This window comes from Microcebus murinus, chromosome 14 (genome assembly GCF_040939455.1).
Source record: "Microcebus murinus isolate Inina chromosome 14, M.murinus_Inina_mat1.0, whole genome shotgun sequence".
Lineage (NCBI taxonomy): Eukaryota > Metazoa > Chordata > Mammalia > Primates > Cheirogaleidae > Microcebus > Microcebus murinus.
Window position 1 is genome coordinate 32,289,148 of NC_134117.1, and position 22,613 is coordinate 32,311,760.

Sequence of the window (22,613 nt, forward strand, 5' to 3'; positions counted from 1 at the left end):
TCTTCCTTCAGCATTTTCTTGGTCTTCTTTGACATGGCAGGCTATTAAGCAGATAGCATTAAAAAATACTGTCAAGCTTTGCAACTATTCACAAATTCCAGTTCAAACAAAAACCCAATATTGTCAAAAGCTAATAACAGGCTGGTATACTCTACCCCCATAAACTGTCCAACCAGCCTCCTGTAGTAGTGGCAGCAGTCAGACGGGGGAGTTAGAACTGAGCTCTGAACATAGCAGCCATCGATTTAGCCCTTATGACTTACTAATCTTCTAAATGTGCTAGTGGAACAATTATTTTGTTGACACTTATTTTATTATTTGGTATTTTAAATACATTCATTTTAAAAATAAAAATGTAGGCCGGGCGAGGTGGCTCACGCCTGTAATCCTAGCACTTTGGGAGGCCGAGGCGGGCGGATTGCTCGAGGTCAGGAGTTCGAGACCAGCCTGAGCAAGAGCGAGACCCCGTCTCTACTGTAAATAGAAAGAAATTAATTGGCCAACTAATATATATAGAAAAAACTAGCCGGGCATGGTGGCGCATGCCTGTAGTCCCAGCTACTTGGGAGGCTGAGGCAGGAGGATCCCTTGAGCCCAGGAGTTTGAGGTTGCTGTGAGCTAGGCTGACGCCACGGCACTCACTCTAGCCTGGGCAACAAAGCGAGACTCTGTCTCAAAAAAAAAAAAAAAATAAAAAATAAAAAAAAAATAAAAATAAAAATGTAAAAGGCAAAAATGTATTAATAAAAATAAAAAGATTTGTTTTGTAAGATTTGAATTAAGTCAAAAGGCCACATTTAAGGACCTAGAAAGAAGGCCACGTGTGGCTTTAAGGCCACAGGTTTCCCCACCCCTGGCTTAGTAGCTGATATTTATCAAATGCCTGTTATATGTTATATTAGGAGCTTTCCATATGTTGTTTTGTTTATAGCCACAAAAATTCTCTAAGAAGATGTTATTGTTATCTTTTTTTTTCTTTCAGATGAGACTGAGGCTCAAAGAGGTTAACTTGATCAAGGATACACAGCTAGTAAGTGGCTTAGCCAGATGTGAATTCATCTGGGCTTACTCAAGAACCTTAAGGGTTGGCCATTATATTATCTACCTCCCTAGAGGTAGCTTGGCATCTCTAGTAGAGTTGAGGAAGTCAGAACACAGAGATAGTTTTGGAAAGAAAATACATGGTACATGATGAGTTGGGGATATTGAGTCTGAGGTGATTGCTGGATAGCCAAGGAGAGATTTGCGGGAAGTATTTGAAATATATATGACTGGAACTTGGTAAAAAAATCTGAGCTGGTTTCCTAGATCTCAGTATAGAGTTGAAGGCATGGATGGAAATACAGAAAATATGTACAGATGCAAGGGATCCACAACCCTGAGGAATGCTGACATTTAAAGATAAGGAGGAAAGAGTTAGAGAAGCAGGAAGATGATATCAGAAGTGAAATGGCCAGAGATGTCTAGCTGGAGAGGTTTTGAGGAGAATGGGATCTTGAGAAAAGACAAAAGACCAGTGGAAATCTGCAAATAAAGGAGAGGGGACAAAAGCCAGATTTCAGGGGGTCCTACAGAGTGATTTTGAAAAAATGAAGTATTGAATTTGGAGAAATCAGATGGTAGCTGGGGAAGAGCAGGCTAAAAAAAAAAGCATAGTGGAAGAGAACTGTGCCTAAGAGAAGGCCCCCCAAATGTAAAGAGAGTAGATATGTGAGGATATGGGTGAAGAGGTTAGCATTGGAAAAATAAAGAGTTATCAGAGTAGGTTTTGATTTAGAAGGAGCAGTTGCTTATAAAGAATTAGAAAAGGTAAATGACCTTTACCTTTGGGGCCTCACTATGAGCCTCAGTTTCCTTATTTGGAGAAAGGACCTTTCTAGTTCTAAGTTCTTCCATTTTCCTCCATGCTTTTACACCAGCAGCAGCTGGACTTTTAGGAATGCTACCAAGGCCCAGTAGGGATTCTGGGTCCCCAATTCAATTCCTATTAAGACTCTTTACCCAACTTTACAGGCTATTTATCTTAAGACATGTGGAGTTATCTTTGGGCCAGTAACTCTGAAGGAGCAAGAGTCCTCTTATAATGGTATCTCTGGCACATTACACAGTGCTTGGCAAATGGGTTCAGTAAGTACTTCTTGGATGAATTTGTCCATGGCCATGGACTTGTGGAAGTAAGGAGCCCTAGCCATAAACATGATTCAATTTTTGTATACAATTTGCCATTTCCACATTCTAAATGTTTTTGTAGCCAGTAATTAATATTTGGGTGTGTGTTTCCCTGTTTTTTGCTTTTTTTTTTTGTTATTATTATTTTTAAGTGAGCCCTTCTTGTCCAGAATGTGTTTCTTCTTATAAAAAACTTAGAGGCCACATGTGGTGGGTCATGCCTATAATCCCAGCACTTTGGGAGGCTGAGGTAGGAGGATTATTTGAGGCCAACAGTTCAAGACCAGCCAGGGCAACACAGTAAGACTCCTTTTCTACAAAGATTTAAAGAATTGGCCAAGTGTGGTGGCACGCACCTGTAGTCCTAGCTACTCTGGAGGCTGAGCCAGGTGGATCACTTGAACCTGGGAGTTCGGGGTTACAGTGAGCTATGATTGTGCCACTTCCCTCCAGCTTAGGCAACAGAGCAAGACCTGTCTCTCCAAAAAAAAAGAAAAAAAAGGAAATTAGTAATTGGAGTATATTTTCAAGGGTTTTTGCAGTTCAGAGATGTTTGTGGGAATTAAGTTGATTTGAAAAGGGATGGGACAATGTGGTGGATGAGAGCTTTATATACAAATGCTCAATTTAACTGGATTCTAATCTTGGTTTTGCCTTTGGCTGGCAGTATGGTTGTGAGTGCCGGACCAGATCATCTTTAAAGTACCTGGTAGCTCCATGAATTCTGAGACAAAACATTTTTAACAACTCTAATCTTTGTTGGAACCTAAAAAGGAATTTTGCCTTGGTGTCTAGCATTACTGTGGTTCTGAGAATAGGCGAAGTTTCTTGTAATCGATTAAAGTCATGATGCTAGTATAATTGAATTTTTGGCAGCAGTGATTATATAATTGTTCCATGAATTGAAGGGCTATATAATAAAGAATGTTCCTTTAACATCTGATATCAATGTTTATAATCAATTGGTGCTCTTAACAGTTTTTATTTTTAAATAGCTCTAGTGGTATAATGGCAAAGTTTCAGTAAAGATTAGTTTATGAGGAAGATAATACTGTTTATTATGGAGCTTTTTGTCAAAAAGGACCCAAGTTGTCTTGCCATAGTGACTGAATAAAAAATATCCAGTGATGCAGTGACTAGCATGGTGGGCCCTGCAATTCATCAGTTGTTTTTTTTTTCCTACCCATACAAGAAAATGGCTTATGGGGCAAACTTGATGTATAATTGACTTTCTGAAGGAATGAGATTCTGAATTGTGTTTGCATTGGTGATATTTTGAAGAACACATGACATTACATACATAATAAAAATAAAACATCTTGCCTTTTGAGGGAAAACCTAAATGAATCTGTCTAACATATGGCTGATTTTTAAAATTAATGTTTTATATTTTTCAAAATAATACATGCAGTTTTATGAATCAAAGACTACTAAAAGGTTTCAAGCAAAAAACAGCAGTTCTCTGCTCTTAACCTGTTTCTTACCTGTTCCCCCCAGGCAACCCCATTTAACTCTTTATTTTGAAATTTATCTTAATTTTCCAAATAACATGCTATATTGTTATTTCTTAATTTCTCAATTTTAGAAGTTATCTGCTGATTTGTTTCTATGGTAGGTAAAAATTGAACTCTTTCCTTATCTTTCTTTATTTCTCCATCTTGCCAAAATCAGATATTTGTTGTTGTTATTGTTGGTTGTTTTTTTTTGAGACATAGTCTTGCTTTGTTGCCCAGGCTAGAGTGAGTGCTGTGGCATCAGCCTAGCTCATAGCAACCTCAAACTCCTGGGCTCAAGCAATCCTCCTGCCTCAGCCTCCCGAGTAGCTGGGACTATAGGCATGCACCACCATGTCCGGCTAATTTTTTCTATGTATATTAATTGGCCAATTAATTTCTTTCTATTTATAGTAGAGACGGGGTCTTGCTCTTGCTCAGGTTGGTTTTGAACTCCTGAGCTCAAATGATCCGCCTGCCTCAGCCTCCCAGAGTGCTAGGATTACAGGCGTGAGCCACTGCGCTCGGCTGTTGTAGCTTTTTTGAGTCAGAGTCTCACTCTGTTGCCTGGGACTAGAGTGCTGTAGCATCAGCCTAGCTCACAGCAACCTCAAACTCCTGGGCTCAAGCAATCCTGCCTCAGCTTCCCGAGTAGCTGGGACTACAGGCATGTGCCACCATGCCCAGCTAATTCATATATATATATATATATATATATGTGTGTGTGTGTGTGTGTTTTTGTTGTTTTTTGTTTTTTTTTAGTTGGCCAATTAATTTCTTTCTATTTAGAGTAGAGACGGGGTCTCGCTCCTGCTCAGGCTGGTTTTGAAATCCTGACCTTGAGCGATCCTCCCACCTCGTCCTCCCAGAGTGCTAGGATTACAGGTGTGAGCCACCGAGATCGGCCTAGGGATGGTGTTAAATATAGTTTTAATACTATCTTTTTCCAATGGCTACTCAATTGCCCAAACATTATTTTAAGTTTTATTAAAAGTTGATCTTTTACAGTCAGTTGAAATGCCCCCTCTGTTAAATACTAAATTTCCATATGTATTTGGGTCTGATTCTATACTTTCTAGTCTTTTCTACTGATCTATTTGTCTTTTCATGCTCCGGTATCATACTGTTTTCATTACAGAGGCTTTCCAGTATGTTTTAATGTCAGATAACTCTAATCCCACATGTATAGTTTTTCTTTCACAGTATTTTTCTAGCTCTTCTTGCATGTTTATTTTTCCATATAAACTTCAATAGCAATTTGTCTAACTCCATAAAATAGCTTTTTAGTATTTTTATTGGGATTCCACTTTAATTTTTAAACTGTACTTGTCAGAGCCTTGGAGAATTTTTGTCAATATCAATGCCACTGAGGATCCCTGAGATGGTGATGGTGGTGGGATTTCTCTGACTTCCTCTTCCCTTCCCGAACCAGAGTAATTTAGTTTTATGAATTAGAATTCTATAAGATTTCTGTGGGAGGCAGGGTGCAGTAGCTCATGCCTCTAATCCCAGCACATTGGGAGGCCATGGCAGGAGGATTGATTGAGGCCAGGAGTTCTAGACCAGCTTGGGCAACATAGTGGGACCCTGTCTCTACAAAAAAAAAATGAAAAAAATTAGCCAGGCTTGGTGGCAGCATGTGTCTGTAGCTGTAGCTACTTGGGAGGCTGAGGTAGGAGAATTGCTTGAGCCCAGGAGTTTATGGTAGTAGTGAGCTATGATCGGGCCACTGCACTCCATCCTGGGCAACAGAGCGAAACTCTGTCTCTTTTTGGGGGGGGAAAAAAAGATTTCATTGGAAGAAAGTATAATTCTTCTTTAAAAAATATTTTGAAAACCATATCATAAAGTAGCCTCTCCTTGAATACTTGGTGGTATGGTGCTCCTGACACAACTAGTCAGGGAAGTCTATTCTAATTGTTAGACTGGTTACATAAGCATCAGTTGCCGCCCCCCATTAAGCCTAGTTTTACCTGCTGTGCCAAGTAAAAAAGTTCACTTTTTTACCTAATAGTCTTGAATATTTGAACATTGCTTTTATGGATTGGTCACAGTGTTGTGGAAGAGTCCATTTACAGATCCTTCTGGGGCTAGAGGAGAATGTAGGTTCTTTGGTTTGCATTGATTACTACTAGGATTCTGGGGCAACAATGTTTGGACTTGAATCCTGGCTCTACCATTTGCTTATGTGTGACTTGGAACCCATTTCAAGTCCTTGTCAAATCCATTTTCAAGTTCTTGTTTCCTTATCAAAAAATGGGAACAATAATAATATCTACCTCGCAGGTGTGTGGTGAGAATTCAATGAGGAAATGCATGTACTGTGTATGTCTCTATTAAATAGTAAACGTTCAATAAATGTGGACCAATAACAATACCTCCATTACTATGAAGAGGAGAAGAAAGTGTTACATATTTTATTTCTGGATGGAACAGCCAGGGAATAATTTGAAAGTTGTAGGCAGCTAGCAAGATGGGATCTGGAGGAATGGCTTTTCTTAAATCAAAGTCTGTATCTAAATAAAGAAACAGAATAGCATTTGTTGTTTTTTTAAAAAAAAAAAAAAGTATCTAGTCTGTTACTTTCTAAACTATCTGAAGTTATCCTATTAGTGTAGAAAGAAATAAAATGGAGCCTAAAATTGACAGCAACATTAGGCCAAACCACATTAGATTAGCAATTGAAGTAGGTTCTGGAATTAGGCTCTGTGGGTTCTGTGCCATTGTCTGCTTAAAGCTTTCACTCCACATCACAAACCATTTAAAAAATTCTTTTGGAAATTGCCTCAGTTGTGAGCCAACAAGCTGGTTTCTTAAGGGAACCAACTTGTCAACAACAGTGAATGGAAATGGAGTCCAGATTTTTTCTCAGTTAGCCCTGTTGTATTGTGATGTACCCAATCCAAGTTTTAAAAAGTTTATTTTGGGCTTACAAATTTAGTAAGGGTAGCCTAGTGCATTTGAGTCCAGTAAGTTTATTTTTTCAAAGATTCTTTGTGTACTATACAGAAAAGTACAAAGAATAAAGATTGCTTGATTGACTACTTAGGTGACCATCCTCAACATTTCTGTGAATATCCTTCCAGAAGTGTATAGTCTGTGGATATAAGACAAACTTTTAATTTTGTGACGTGGTTAAGAGTGTGGTGTTTTGGTGTCTGAAGACTTGGGTTTGAATCCTGGCTCTTCTATTTAATGCCTGTGTGGTTCTAACCAAATAACTTTTCTGAGGTTTAATTTCCCAAGGCAGGACAAAATGGGGATAATAGGATCTGCATAAGGAGTTCATTGAACATATAGTCCCTAAAAATGTGTATGTGCTATGCAAGATACTAAGCATTCAGTAAGGATCTATCCTGGCACACTGGCGTTGCTCCTTTCTAACGCTGACCCCTTTACTTATGCACTAGATTGCTTACTCTAGGACAAGTTTCCTGCAAACCTCCCCTCTTTCTCCTTCACTATCAGTTTTTCCCCTTGCTTCCTTTAAACTTTTTCTGACTTAAATTTTTATTTATTTATTTATTGATACATACATAGATGGGAGTTTGCTATGGATAGCTTTCTGTATTTTGATAAAGCTGCCTCTTGGGTTTAAGTGGATAGAATTGCTTGCAATGAATGATTCTCATCCACTATTTTGGGGTGATAAGGTCAGAACTGTAAACTAGGGTCTTTCATCCTTAGTGCTGTTGACATTTTGGGCTAGATAATTGTTGTAGGTGCTATCCTGTGCACTATAGGATCCTTAGCAGCATCCCTGGCCTCTAACTAACTCCATGTCAGTAGCACCCTTCAGTTGTGACAATCAAAAATGTCTCCAGACATTGCCAAATATCTCCTGAGGGGTGGGGAGGGTTAATCACCTATTGAGAATTACTGAACATTGGCTCACCTTGTGCAATTATAAAGGGATAATTATTTACCTGTTTTCCTGATAGTCTTATGAAGTATTATCCTCTTACCAGCCCGCCCAGTGAATGTTTTTGACTTCTGAAGATGACAGTAGACAACTGGAATTCACATGAGTATGTGTCAAGAATGCTAGTAATAACATCATGGTTATTGAGGTGGTCTATTTGCATCTCACCCCATAGGGCAATAATAATGATGATGATTATAATAATAAAGTTACCATTTGTTGATGCCTGCTATATAGCAAGTACTGTGCCTTGGTGAAGTTTATTTAAACATATTTTACAGGGATAACCCTGGGAAGGCTGCCCAAGTCTGATGCACCCATAGATGGACCTGTTAATTTAATGGACCCATGTGTACATTTCATTTGACTCTTAATTGACAAACTAGATGAGGCACCTCCAGTGGCATGCACCTAGTAGTCCTAGCAACTTGGGAGGCTTAGGCAGGAGGATTGCTTGAACCCAGGTGTTTGAGTCCAGCCTGGGCAACATAGCAAGATCACCGTCTCCAAATCAAAACAACTAGATAAAGCCAGTATGACCAAAGCAGTCAGATAGTATCCAGAGCTGAGCACAGTGGCTCGAGCCTATAATCCCAATAACTTGGGAGGCTAAGATGGGAGGATTGCTTGAACCCAGGAGTTTGAGTTTGAGACTGAAGTAAGCTATGATGGCACCACTGCATTCCAGTCTGGGCAACAGAGTGAGACTCTACCTCTAAAAAAGAAAAAAAAAATTTTATATATATATATATATATATATGTATTACTATATATATATATAGTAGCTAGAATCTGAGCAGCAGAGAGGTCATTTAGTAAAAGTGAGGGTATGTCATTACTAAACATGGGCTGGATGTGCTCAGTGGATTGGTGTGGAATGTGAAAAATCATACTAAGGCAGAGAACATGTTAAGTTTACTAAACCAGCATCATCTGAGTTGGGCAGATTCTTGTATGTCAGAACCAGGGTATACATATGAGTGGATCTGAACCATCAGGTGGACATATACCCCTTTGTAGAAATGCAGGTAGAAATAAGGTTCAATGTAGAAATAAGATTCAATGAACTCCTTATGCAGATCCTATTATCCCCATTTTGTCCTGCCTTCGGAAATTAAACCTCAGAAAAGTTATTTGGTTAGAACCACACAGGCATTAAATAGAAGAGCTAGGATTCACACCCAAGTCTTCAGACACCAAAACATCACACTCTTAACCATGTCACAAAATTAAAAGTTTATCTTACATCCACATCACAAATCTGAAAATTCTAAATCCAAAATGCTTCAGAGTTTGAAACCAACATGATGCTCAAAGGAGATGCTCAGTTGGTAAGTGTAACGTAAATATTCCAAAATCTGAAAACAATCGAAATCTAAAACATTTCTGATCTCAAGTATTTCAGAGAAAGTATACTCAGTCTATATGAGTATTTATGAATTGCTTTCCTTAGAGGGCTATCTTGAGAGAATAAGTTACAGGTTGGTTGATAACTCTTCCCAGCCTTCTGTGATTTGAATTAATCTTTAGAAACCATGGCAGGGTTTTTGTTTTGTTTTTATTTATTTATTTTTTTTTAAGTTTTGGGGTCTTGCTCTTTTGCCCAGGCTAGAGTGCAGTGCCACAGTCATAGTTTTTATCTGTGTAACATTTAGTTCTAAATTGGTTACTGGGCGTTATCAAGTTTTATTTTTAAATCTTAATTGGGGTCTAGAGTAAGTAATTATTAAGAGCTAGTTTTCAAATAAAGTATAATAAGACCTGAGTTAAAAGATCTAGCATACTTTATTTTCTCTTAAGTTTTTAATTTTTTAATATTTATTTATTTATTTGAGATAGAGTCTTGCTCTGTCGCCCTAGCTAGAGTGCAGTGGCACCACCATAGCTCACTGCAACCTCAAACTCTTAGACTTAAGCTATCCTCCTGCCTCAGTCTCCCAGGTAGCTGGAACTACAGGCACGTGCCACCATGCCCGGCTGATTTTTCTATTTTGTGTAGAGACAGGATCTCTCTTGTGCTCAGGCTGGTCTCAAGACACCTGACCTCAAGTGATCCTCCTACCTCGGCCTCCCAGAGTGCTAGGATTACAGGTGTGAGCCAACTCACCTGGCCTTATTTTTTTTTTCTTGTTTAAAAAAAAATTTTTTTTAAGGCTAGTCACGTGAAGCAGAAGGAACAGATGAATCTAACTGGTTGTGATCAGTTAGTTGTAAACACCACTGCACTTGTACCAGCCAAAATACTTTAATAACTTTGTTGACTCTTGCTGTCTTTAAATGGGCCTTCTATTTCTTGTGGTCAGGATTGCATCAGTGGAAATAATTGTTTCAGGACACACCCAAGAAAGCAGCCTTCTTAGTTTAGCACCTATTTGGTATGGATAGCTACTTCTTAGTATTCAAGTGGTAATATTTCTAGGATGACTTGTGGTGGTTGCTGTTTATCATATTAGCAATTCGTGTATCTTCCTCCTCCTCTTATTTTGCAGTATTTTTTATCTTTTCAAAAACTCTATTTTTAACAACTTTTTATTGAAATATAATGTAAATATTCAGCTTGACAACAGTTTTACAAACTGAATATACCTGTATAACTAGCACATGACCAGAAGCCTCCCTCATTCTCCCTTCTAATCAAGGATAATGACTATCCTGACATAGTGTATAGTGCCAGTTTTTAAAAATGGTTGCATTTCTGCAGCAGTGTATGAGAGTTTGAGCTCACTCCTATAATCCCAGTAACTTGGAAGGCTGAGGTAGGAGGATGCTTGAGCCTAGGAGGTCGAAGCCGCACTGAGCTGTGAACATGCCACTGCACTCCAGCTTGGGTAACAGAGTGAGACCCTGTCTCTTAAAAAAAGAGAGAGTTTGGATTGCCCTATAACTTCTCTGTCACTTGGTATTTGCCCCCCCCTCTTTTTTTTTTTTTTTTTTTTTTAAGCCATTCTTGTGGATATGTGGTAGTAGCTCAGAAAATCTCCTGTGGGGAAAATTAGCTGAGAATTTAGAGCATTTGGGGCTTTAATCTGTCACATCAATCTCCTGCTACCACCAAAGTATCAATGATAACTCTTCCCTTGGAGGCACTTAGAGTTCCTCTGCTTAGGCCAAGCATGATCTTCAATCTGCACTCATAATTAGCAAATATTCCCAGAAAAGAAAATGGGTGATGATCATCAGCTCAACTCACAGGGATCTCTCCTGTCTGGAATTCCAGTTTATACAGTCCTCATTGCTACCACAACTCTCCAACATCTTTGACAATGTTATAATTCTTCTAGTTGTTGAAGTTGAATTAGTTTGCCATGACCCTACTACATCCTACCCAGGAATGGAAGTTATCAGTAGATTCTTGAGATTTTTCTGTGTACACAGTCATAGTGCCTGTGAATCATGTGAGTTGTCTTCTTCCTTCCTTTCCAAACATCTTTATGTGTTTTCTTTCTTTTTGCATTATTGGTTTGGTTAGAACTACCAGTGCAGTGTTGAATAGATTTGGTACTGGCATCCTGTTCATAGGGCATTATTTCACTATTGAGTATGATACTTGCTATAGTTTTTGTAGATATTATTTTTTAAGATGAAGAAATTTCTTCCCTTTTGATTATAGTTTGCTGACTTTAAAAAAAGAGATACAAATGGTTGTTGAATTTAAATACTTTCCTGCATCTATTAAGAGGATTATGATTTTTTCCTTTTTTTCCTGTTTATATGGTTTAATGTATACTTTGAAAAATAAGTCCCCCTTACCCACATGTCTACTGTAGTAGTTATTTTCATATTCCCTTTCACATGAAACAGTTCTGTATAATTTTTCTCTTTATACCTATTAGACATTTAATCCTGCCATATGTTTTTCTTTCTGTGGACAATGTATAGTGAGATAATATGGTTCTCAGCTCAGGGACTCCTTTGGCAGTTTAGAAGCATTCTTCCAGATTCCTTCCACTACCACTGTTTTATATGGGGAGGAAGGAGTGAAAAACTGAAAACTCTCCTTGGAGCATTTATTTTGACCTACTTTAATTTTTGTTTCCTGGTTTTTGTAACTTGGGATTGTAAGGGAAGATGAATGGGGTCAGGAAAGGACTGAGAGGGTGGTAACCAGGAGCTGGAAGAAAGCCATCTATGATTTCTTTCAGCACCACCTTCTGCTCCTCCCCTTCCCACGCTTCCTCTTTCTGTAGTTCCAGCTTTGCCACAAATCAGCTTTGTGGCTGTGCTTGGGCAAGTCCTTTAGCCACTGAGCTTTTATTTCTCATCTGGGGTTGAGGAGGATGACCATGAACAGCTGCTGTGACCGACCACTTAGGGAGAATGGAAAGATTAAATGAACAGGTTATAAAGCATATGACACTTAAAAAAGGGGGGGGAATGATTGTTGGTAGGGCATTTATCCCACATTTGCTAACAGCCTAAAAACTCCATGTCAAACACCCCTAATCCCCAAGGTACAGCTGTAAGAAACTTTCTGTGATTCACTGTGTGGCAAGAGGTGAAAAATGGAAGTTTCCTTGGTTTGCAAAAACCAAGGAAAGTCTCTATAAAATATTCTGTCTTAAGCTTGTCACTTTTGGAATTAACAACCATTGATATGTGTACACCAAAAGTAAAACAAAATTTGGAAAAATAAAGGGATTCCTTTACATTGCCACCACTCTAGTTCATTTAAAGGTTGATTTCTTGATCATAAACTTCCCTTCAGAGGTCCAGGACAGAGAATTGGAACTGCTGACATTCTGCCTGAAACAAAAGCAAAGCATCTCATCATGGGCAAATGAGATTTCACCTGACAGGATTTTATTTTATACCCACCTTTCTGATCTAGCTGGTGTATGAAGTGATGTATACCTGTCCCTATAACTGAAGGGCCATGGTTAGGTGGTTCCCTGACACGTCGTTATTTTTTAGTCCAAATAACATTAATTAATAGTACTTGGAAATATGTAGTCTTAAACATTGTGACTTGCTATATTGAGGCATCCTAGGGCTTATACCACCACTGCCTTGACACCTTAATTTACCTCTGCCTTCCATGGGGAAGTGGGGATGTTTTGTGGTGAGGTTCCGATTCCAGGCATTTTCTCTTTGGGTTGGTCCTCCACATGTAGGAGTGCCAGAGGCCTTGACTTCCACCTATGGTTTTGAGAGTGGGTGTGTGGATTCCACACAAGGGAGGTTTTGATTTGTAATTCACTATTAGCATGATCACACACCTGTTCAGGTTTACAGGTTATCATTTCTAAATCAGGTCTAATTTTAAATTTGTGAAGGGGCTTGGGGGAGGAGAGGGAGAGAAAGGCAAAGTAAAATTTTACAATTTGCTCTTACATAGGCTGTGAAACACTTAGAGAGATATGAGGAAAAGGCTGTAAAGGTCATCTGAATAAAAGATTATTTGCATAATAAAATTTACTCTTGCTATGGAATTTGGAAATGATCTTCTGTTTGGGAACTGGTTTTTGCAAACCTGATATTTAGGACTTTACAGGTCTTAGGCCATGATCTTTAAGTGGAGGTTCTGACTGTAGCTCATTAACATCAAGCTTCTTGTTTTTTTCACTGTATTCATCATGTTTTTTTCTAATTGCTAGGCCTTTTTTTTTTTTGAGACTGAGTCTCGCTTTGTTGCCCAGGCTAGAGTGAGTTCAGTGGCATCAGCCTAGCTCACAGCAACTTCAAACTCCTGGGCTCAAGCAATCCTTCTGCCTTAGCCTCCCTAGTAGCTGGGACTACAGGCATGTGCCACCATGCCCCGCTAATTTTTTCTATATATATATTAGTTGGCCAATTGATTTCTTTCTATTTTTAGTAGAGACGGGGTCTTGCTCTTGCTCTGGCTGGTCTCAAACTCCTGAGCTCAGATGATCCGCCCATCTTGACCTCCCAAAGTGCTAGGATTACAGGCGTAAGCCACCTCACCTGGCCTAATTGCCAGGCCTTGATCAAGTATTCCCTTCTATTTTGTGCCCTTGCCTTTTAATCTGGCATGCTTCTACTCACCCTCTCCCCTCCTAGACAGGGTTAGGTGCACCCCTTTCATAACTTCTGTAGTGCCCCAGGGACATCTTTGTAACTACACTTAAAATATAATGACCTGTTGTCATCTCTGACTCTGTCACTAGTCTAAGTTCCTTCACAATAATGACTCTGGTGTTCTTATCTCTTTAGTCAACATGCATAGTGCAGTGTCTAGACCTTCATAGGTCTTCTTAAATATTTGTTTGGATATGGAGTGTGAAGCTGGACACAGGACTAGGAGTTATGACTTTATGTGGCATGATCTTGGGCAACTGATTTAAGCTCCGTGAGCTTCAGTTTCCTTGTAAGTAAGACAAAAGGACTAGCTCACCTGGGGCTCTTGTTAAAATGCAGAGTATGGATAGATAAGTCTCTGATGGATTCTGATATTTTGTATTTTTAACAAGCTCCCAGGGAGAGCCAGTGCTGCCAGCCCATGAACTACAAAGGACCGGTAACATAAAATGACTCTTCCAGCTTTTACTTTCTGAGATTATAGTTGTTTTAAATTCAGAACAAAATCACAAAATATGTTGTAGTTACTAAACATCTCTCCAGTTTATCAGAATGCTGAAAACAGACTTATGTTTTCTGTGCTGCCTTATGAAGTTTCCAATGTATGGTAATGTCCCTAAAATTGAAGGTAATTTTGTTGCTCCTAAAATTGACTTTGACAGGTTAAAAATACCAAATAAATGTCTGGGAAAGCATTTGAGTTAGCACTAGCTTGTCATCTAAAATGTCAGAATGCTTGCTTATTGGAGAACATTTGCAATAAATAAAATTACTGAAGGATTTATGCTAATGAGGGAGCTGAGGTAGATAGACAAGTGATCTTATGAGTATAAATACAGAGACAGGCAAGCTGTTGATGAATTCATCAGAGGAGGAGGAGGAGGAGGAGGAGTTCCCAGTCATTTCAGTCAGTTCTCCAGAAGGTGAGAATCAAATTGTTGTAGCAAGTGTTGGTAGATATGCTATAGGTAAAGCTGGCTCCCTGTGGATTGCTGGGAATGGGTCTTGTTTGAAAATATTGCTATTGTTTCTTTTGGCATTTACTTTCTCAAGAAGTCATTTTTGATTTAGGAGCATTGCTAGCTTGGAAATTTATAGCTGTTCTTGATCCCTTGTACAAATGTCTAAAAGTAGTTAGATTAATTTTTATGTGTGACTTATAGAATACATTTATCTCTTTATTAATATTAATCAGGGATATTAATCAGGCACAACTTTCGTGTCCAAATAAGTTATTATATATCCATGCTTGTAGTAGACTCTGGTCATTTATAAATGGTTCTTACTGGGCTGGAAATTCTCCATCTCTTACTATTCTGTCTACCTACATCTTACTCTGTTTTACAATTCAATATTTTTTGTCTAAGAAAATTAAAATCTGGATAAATGAAGTTGAAACTCTCAAAAAAAGTACAGAATGTAGCCTTTAGTTGAGGTGGTTATCTTTAATAGTTTTTAACCTCCCACAAAACAAGACAGTTTATACTACCAAAGTGAACTATATTTCATCTCCCTACTACAGTTGTGGTTAGGACCAAAGTTTTAGAGCAGGGGTCCTCAAACTTTTTAAACAGGGGGCCAGTTCACTGTCCCTCAGACTGTTGGAGGGCCAGACTATAGTTTAAAAAAAACTATGAACAAATTCTTATGCACACTGCACATATCTTATTTTGAAGTAAAAAAACAAATGGGCAAAAACACCCGCATGTGGCCCGCAGGCCCTAGTTTGAGGATGCCTGTTTTAGAGGATCATTATCATCATTACGTCTTAATCATTTGTAATCTTTGGTTCCCCTGAATCAAACTGGCAGGGGCAAGCACAGTAAAGGGAGTTGGTTATAAACAGTGGCAATGGAACCAAAATAGCCTTTGGCTTTTGCTCCCACCTAGTGGAATCCATCACTAGAAGCCCAACCCCCTTGTCCCTCTAGTAGAGCCTTGTGGAAGGGGAGTTTAGGCATTCTCTTTGGAGCCCACTAAGTTCCTACTGCCACCTTTTAATGCTGCCTTTCTTACTGGAGGTCTTGATGGAGGCTACCTCATAGCTTATTTAGTGTTATATTGTTGCTGGGTTGGGACTCATTTTTTTTTTTTTTTTTTTTGGCATATTATGGGGGTACAGATTTTAAGGTTTCAATAAATGCCCATTTCCCCCCCTCCCCCCAAAAGTCTGAGTCTCCATCATGACCATCCCCCATGGGACTCATTTTTTAAAATAGCATTTTATATTAAACTTAAATGAAGGCTTTTGAAACAAACTATGTACATGCTAAAGGCATTTGCTATAGTCTACACAGATTATCCTTTGGGAAGTATCTGAATCAGGACTGCTATCTGAGGTGCCTTATGCCCCTCTTTGGAGTCTTAAATAGACCATTTCCTGTCACTCTGAGAATTATTCCTATTTATTTATTTTTAACCACAAAACACCATTTTTAGATTTTTGCACTTAGATATTTTCATCTCTCTTTGATGTTGAACTTAAGTGGCTTATGGTTAATGCAGTAGAAAAGAATTGTTAATAATGACTTTTTGCTTCCAAATTGCTTTTGAATTTTCCAGTGGTGGCCTTATATCCCCAAAATGTTAGTATTTTATGCTTTGTTTTTCAAGAAATTGTTTCTACTATAAATAGAGAAAGACCATAAGTGCTATCTGCATATAGCATTATCTGTGTAAACCACTATGTGATTTTTACAAACCAGTATTATACGTTTAGTATGACCTACAATATTGATCTTTAAAATCCCAAGTATTTTCTGTCCTCAAAAGAAGACCTAGGGGATAGTCTTAATAGTAACAAACCTCTTTGGTTTATTAATTTTATTCAGATTAGAAGAATAGTTACAGATGATTTCAGAGAGGAAGGTATTCTGATAAAAGCAAACTAGATGATTCCCTCTCTTAATCTCTGGAGATTTTTAACACAGAAAAATATTTTATCCAAGATAATTGTATGCCTGTTTCAGCTGCCCATTATTTGTCTTTAAATCTTGCTCAGTCTTTAAGGGGCAGTCAAATCCACTTCTTTTTTTTTCCAGATAGGAAGCAAATGTGCTAGCACGGGCTTATTTTTCCTCTGTAGTTTCAGATATGCTTTTGGCTTTGCCTAAGTGGTATATTAACCTGCCAATAATATAGCAGCTTAACTTTTTGTCTCTTAAGCAGCCCTCAGAGATGTTACTTTTATAGATAAAAGTAACATCTCTCAAAAAATATGTATACCCCAGACTCTGGAAAATCCCTTCATTGCACTAATATCAACCAATACTCCCACAAGATTCTGTGTGCTGGTAGTCCTTTCCCATTACTGTAACTCTAGCCTTCCTAGAGAAGAAAGAAGACTACCAGAAGGTCTTTGTAAGAGAATTTATCTAACGTTTATGTTAAGATTGCTTGATGTTATTCTTTGTCCTTTAAGAAAAAAAAGCAGTCACAAACCAACAATTAATAATCTTTTTTCTTTTCAGTTTCCAAAAAAAGACTTACAGCAAAATGAATAATCCAGCTATCAAGAGAATAGGAAATCACATTATCAAATCTCCTGAAGACAAGCGAGAATATCGTGGGCTAGAGCTGGCCAATGGTATCAAAGTACTTCTCATCAGTGATCCTACCACGGATAAGTCGTCAGCAGCACTTGATGTACACATAGGTACAGTTTAAAATTGTGAATTAAGCTTTGTTCAGTTTCATTCAATATGAATGCAAATAAAGACCCATTAGTTATCAGTTTAAATGTACCTCATTTGGTACCAGAATTCTCATATAGCTATGGGTAAACTAAACTTGTCCAAGTCAAATAATCTTACATTTACTAAGGGCATCTTATTAGGTTCCCACATAAGGTAACCTAGCAGCAAAGAAATTCATTCCCATCCTTTACAGTAAAACAGTTGTGATTTTTCACTTTGGTACACTTAATAGCATATTTCATAGATTTTTACATGCACATTTCTTCCACATTTAATGCTGCTTTAATCGGGTTGCTTCTCACCTATGTGTATAGTTAGTGGGATAGTGTTTTCTTTTTTTTCTGTCAGAAAAGCTTTTATTTAACTCGTTGGCATTTTAGAATTGAGGAAATAAGGGTAATATGGAACAAATAACTATTGCCTACAATAATGCTGAGTACTTTGTAAATATCTAATTTGTACTCACATCACCCTCTAAGATAGGTATTATAGACGTAATGACTAAGGCAAAATAGGTAAAGTATTGTGGTTTATGTTTCACAGCCAGTAGATCCACTAACTCCAAACCCATGCTTCTTAGCACTGTGCTGTGTGGTCTCCTGTAATACGATAAAACCATGACGAGAAAATTCTAGTTCTTATATTCTTTTTCTTTTTTTTTTTTTTTTTGAGACAGAGTCTCACTTTGTTGCCCAGGCTAGAGTGAGTGCCGTGGCATCAGCCTAGCTCACAGCAACCTCAAACTCCTGGGCTCAAGCAATCCTACTGCCTCAGCCTCCCGAATAGCTGGGACTACAGGCATGCGCCACCATGCCTGACTAATTTTTTCTATATAAATTAGTTGGCCAGTTAATTTCTTTCTATTTATAGTAGAGACGGGGTCTCACTCTTGCTCAGGCTGGTTTTGAACTCCTGACCTCGAGCAATCTGCCTTCCTCGGCCTCCTGGAGAGCTAGGATTACAGGCGTGAGCCACCGCACCCAGCCTCTAGTTCTTATAAAACAATGTTTTCAACTCTTTTCTCCCTCCAGTATGTGAGGAAACTAATGCTCAGAGAGGTTAAGTAATCTATCTGCCCAAGGTTACCAACTAATTAATATCAAGGGCAGGGGCTAGAATCTAGGTCTTCTGCCTACTCGTATACCTTTCTAAATAATACCATTTTAGAATTGCCTATGTTTGACTTTCTCTGATTGTATGGTTGGAGTTGTCATGCTAACAAGAAGTCTAAATTATCTGTAATTCATCTGTGCTTACTAGCTTTGAACATTAAAAAAAGGTTCACTATATATGTATTTTCTCTTTCAGGTTCATTGTCTGATCCTCCAAATATTGCTGGCTTAAGTCATTTTTGTGAACATATGCTTTTTTTGGGAACAAAGAAGTACCCTAAAGAAAATGAATACAGTCAGTTTCTCAGTGAGCATGCAGGAAGTTCAAATGCTTTTACTAGTGGAGAGCATACCAATTACTATTTTGATGTTTCCCATGAACATCTAGAAGGTGCCCTAGACAGGTAATGATGAATGCCCTATGAATCATCCAATTTTGTATACTTAACCACATTAATAATAATAATTAGTATTATTTTTATAAAGATGGCTTCATAGCTTTATAGTTTAACAAAAGGTATTTTAACCAGTATTTTTCCATGTTTTATAAAAAAGAAAAAAATAATAAATGATGTCATATATTTATGGTAAAGGAAAAATAATGGCATGACTTTAAATCTGTCTTAAGGCCTACAAAATATTTTATTGACTTATAAAATTCTCACCAACCCTTCCCATTCTAACTGGTGTTACCTGTAAAGCACATGATGAAGAGTAACCTGTGATAGTGTTGTGGATCTCTTTTCAAACATACTTCTTGTTCCAGAACGGTAGACCTTAGAAATATTCTGTTTTCCTTTACTTCCTTGCTTCTCAAAGAGACTTAGTGGATCAGACTGTTTTAACTTGCTATTTCAACCCTGGGGATATTTTGAAAGCATTCTCTGGAGCAAGCTCCATTAGGCCAATTTAATTTTCTGGTCAATTTTTTATATAGCTTACAATTTCTAATTTTTTATATTGGTGATTTGATTCAATATTCAAAGTGTAGTTTATCCTTGGTGACTTTTTATAGTTTTCTCTGTTACTAAGGTGTAGTTCTGCAGCTTCTTTATGGGTCCATAATAAAGTTTGACTTTGGAGTTTTAGTCATTTTCAGCCTTATTTGCTTGCTTATATTTTTAAAAAAATTAACAGGGCAAAGGCTTGGGTTTAGGATATGTGGCTGGGTCAAAGTAGTCTCTTCCTACTTATTCTATCTTATGTTTAATCTTTAGGTAGCAGCTTTGAGGTATAATCATCTTTTATAAGTATTCCCGGAAGACTTCCATTAATGAGTTCCCTGGGATCATAAACTGAATTTCATTTCCTGCTCTGCAAATGCTATAACAGATGTTCATATAATAGATATATGGTGGAGGATGTCTAATGTTACTTGGCTTAGAATAACTCACTTGAATAAGAGCATCATTTTAAAAACTTGATACTGTGTCATAAACATGACCCATTATCTGGGCCCATCCAGCTTTGGTATGTAGCTATTAGGTACTTTTCCCAACGTGGGTGTATTGAGGTAGGTAAAAGGTTACATGTCCAAAAATTCTTTGCTTCCATACATCTTTAATTATAGACTCCAGATAGATGAAGTTTCCTTTTGGATTGGTATGTGTAAAGTACTTAGCACAGTATCATATTCACTTACTTGAAATAAGTAGCAAGTAATGATAATGGACTCTTTGACAGCTGGACTGTGACATGTAGTAACTGAGATGTTTATCGACTCAGGAGTCTCTTAGGCCCACCGAATAGTACCATTTAGAGCTTCTACTCTAGGCTTTATCTGAATTCTGAGTCTTGTTCTTACAAGGTGGCATATAAAGTTTCTTAAAAGGAATTGGCATGTGAAATTGTGACTGAAGTTGCAGCCTGATATAAGAGAGTTAATTTATTATATTAACTAAAGATATTTTAGTTAAACTTTGGTGCTCTTAAATTATAGCCTCAAGACAAGCATATTAGTTACTTATGTTAAAGTTATTTACCATGTTGTTTGTTGAATCACTGCTTATTAAAAATTTATAGACTGTTTCTCTTACTGTTTCATAAAAGCCCATAATCATGGTTTAGTCAAACTACTATGTCATACCTCAGATTTCTTACTGCATTAACTTTTCTACTAATTAAAGTTTGTTTTTCTCCATAAGAAGAAAAAAGATATTCAAATTCAGCCTTTTAAAAGTTGGTTATTTGTTTGTTCTAAGGTGCCTGAGTTTTAGTGAAATTGCACTTAGGACTATAAATTTAGGATTTGCCTAAGAACTCTCATGTGTCTACCTTTTCTTGTGTGTGTGTGTGTGTGTGTGTGTGTGTATTTTTTGGTTATATTTATTGTTTTTTAATATTTTCACTATTTAGCATCTCTGGGATAGATTAACTCCTCTGAATTGACATGTTTAATATTTCAGAAATGCTTTTTAAAGGCCATTCTTTTAAAAATGACAGTTTTCAAGTTGTTAATTATGTTTTACACCCTTAGGTTTGCACAGTTTTTCTTGTGCCCCTTGTTTGATGAGAGTTGCAAAGACAGAGAGGTGAATGCAGTTGATTCAGAACATGAGAAGAATGTGATGAATGATGCCTGGAGGCTCTTTCAGTTGGAAAAAGCTACAGGGAATCCTAAACACCCCTTCAGTAAATTTGGGACAGGTTTGTCAACAGCTGCTTTCATGTATTAGTTCCATTTGACCTCATTTAAACCCATGGCCTCTTTGCATAGTATTGTATTTTACAGTTCAGGATAGAAGGTTTCAGAATTCTCCATTCCTGTTTATATCCCATTCAAATAGGGGTCTAAATTTTAAGGAGCAGAGCAGTTAAAGTTGTGAATAGATATTAACCAGCATTTTAAAGGGAAAAGATCATAGATCCTTTTATTCTGAAGTCTACTTTCCCATTTGAAGTGCTTTTTTTAAAGGCTTACTTAGGCTGGGCACAGTGGCTCACGCCTGTAATCCTAGTACTCTGGGAGGCCGAGGAGGGACGATCACTTGAGCTCAGGACCAGCCTGAGCAACAGTGAGACCCTGTCTCTGCTAAAAATAGAAAAAATTAGTTGAGCATGGTGGCATGCGCTTGCAGTCCCAGCTACTCGGGAGGCTGAAGCAAGAGGAACACTTCAGCCCAGGAATTTAAGGTTGCAGTGAGCTATGATGACACCACAGCATTCTAGCCCAGGTGACAGAGTGAGACTCTGTCTCAAAAAAAAAAAAAAAAACAAGGCTCACTGAAAGGCTACCCCCTTTTGCCTCTATCTCTGCCCTTCCAGGTACATAGCTTCTCCCATGAGAATAGCTCTGTGGGAGACAGTATACTGTGGAAGACAAACAAGGGCCTTGCTCTCAAAGTGCTATTATTTCAGGAAGATAAGAGGTGGGGGTGACAGAGAGTAGAGTTAAATAAAAGTGGAAATTTTTTATTTTATAACTGTATTTCTTAATTCAATTTTTTGTTAAAAAGTACTTGTTTAATAATTAAACAGTACAAAAGTATTTAAAGTATAAAATAAAAGCAAAACCTTGATGTCTTTTTCTTCCTCATCCACTCCTGCCAGTCCCACTCACCAGAGGTAATCATTGTTAATAGGTTGCTATGCCTTTAAAATATTGCTTTGGGTATTATAAAGTTGCATAAGAATAATGTTAATAGATTGTTTAGTGCATTTATAAATGTATGCTTGTTTTTAAAATTAATTTTGGGAACTATTTTTCCTTTTTTTCATCTTTATTTATTTATTTTTTTAGCATATTATGGGGGTACAAATGCCAAGGTTATTATGTATATTGCCCTTGCCCCCCCCTTGAGTCAGAGCTTCAGGCATGTGGGAACTTTTTTTTTTTTTTTCTTTTCTTTTTTTTTTTTTTTTTTTTTTTTCGAGACAGAGTCTCGCTTTGTTGCCCAGGCTAGAGTGAGTGCCGTGGCGTCAGCCTAGCTCACAGCAACCTCAAACTCCTGGGCTCAAGTAATCCTTCTGCCTCAGCCTCCCAAGTAGCTGAGACTACAGGCATGCGCCACCATGCCCGGCTAATTTTATATATATATATTGGCCAATTAATTTCTTTCTATTTATAGTAGAGACGGGGTCTCGCTCTTGCTCAGGCTGGTTTCGAACTCCTGACCTTGAGCAATCCGCCCACCTCGGCCTCCCAGAGAGCTAGGATTACAGGCGTGAGCCACCGTGCCCGGCGGAA

At 37.9% G+C, this 22,613-nt stretch overlaps 1 protein-coding gene across 3 annotated transcripts in view; it reads left to right on the top strand.

Annotated features, from left to right (window-relative positions):
- Positions 1-22,613, top strand: part of IDE (insulin degrading enzyme) — an 86,194-nt gene that overhangs the window by 7,860 nt on the left and 55,721 nt on the right. For 2 of the 3 annotated variants that reach the window (XM_076009981.1, XM_076009980.1), the window contains exons 2-4: positions 17,091-17,275; positions 18,624-18,831; positions 20,904-21,073. In XM_076009981.1, the coding sequence (XP_075866096.1) occupies positions 17,091-17,275; positions 18,624-18,831; positions 20,904-21,073 (563 nt within the window). Of the gene's footprint in view, positions 1-982; positions 1,031-17,090; positions 17,276-18,623; positions 18,832-20,903; positions 21,074-22,613 lie in introns of all 3 variants that reach the window. The other variant, XM_076009982.1, reaches the window with a different exon arrangement.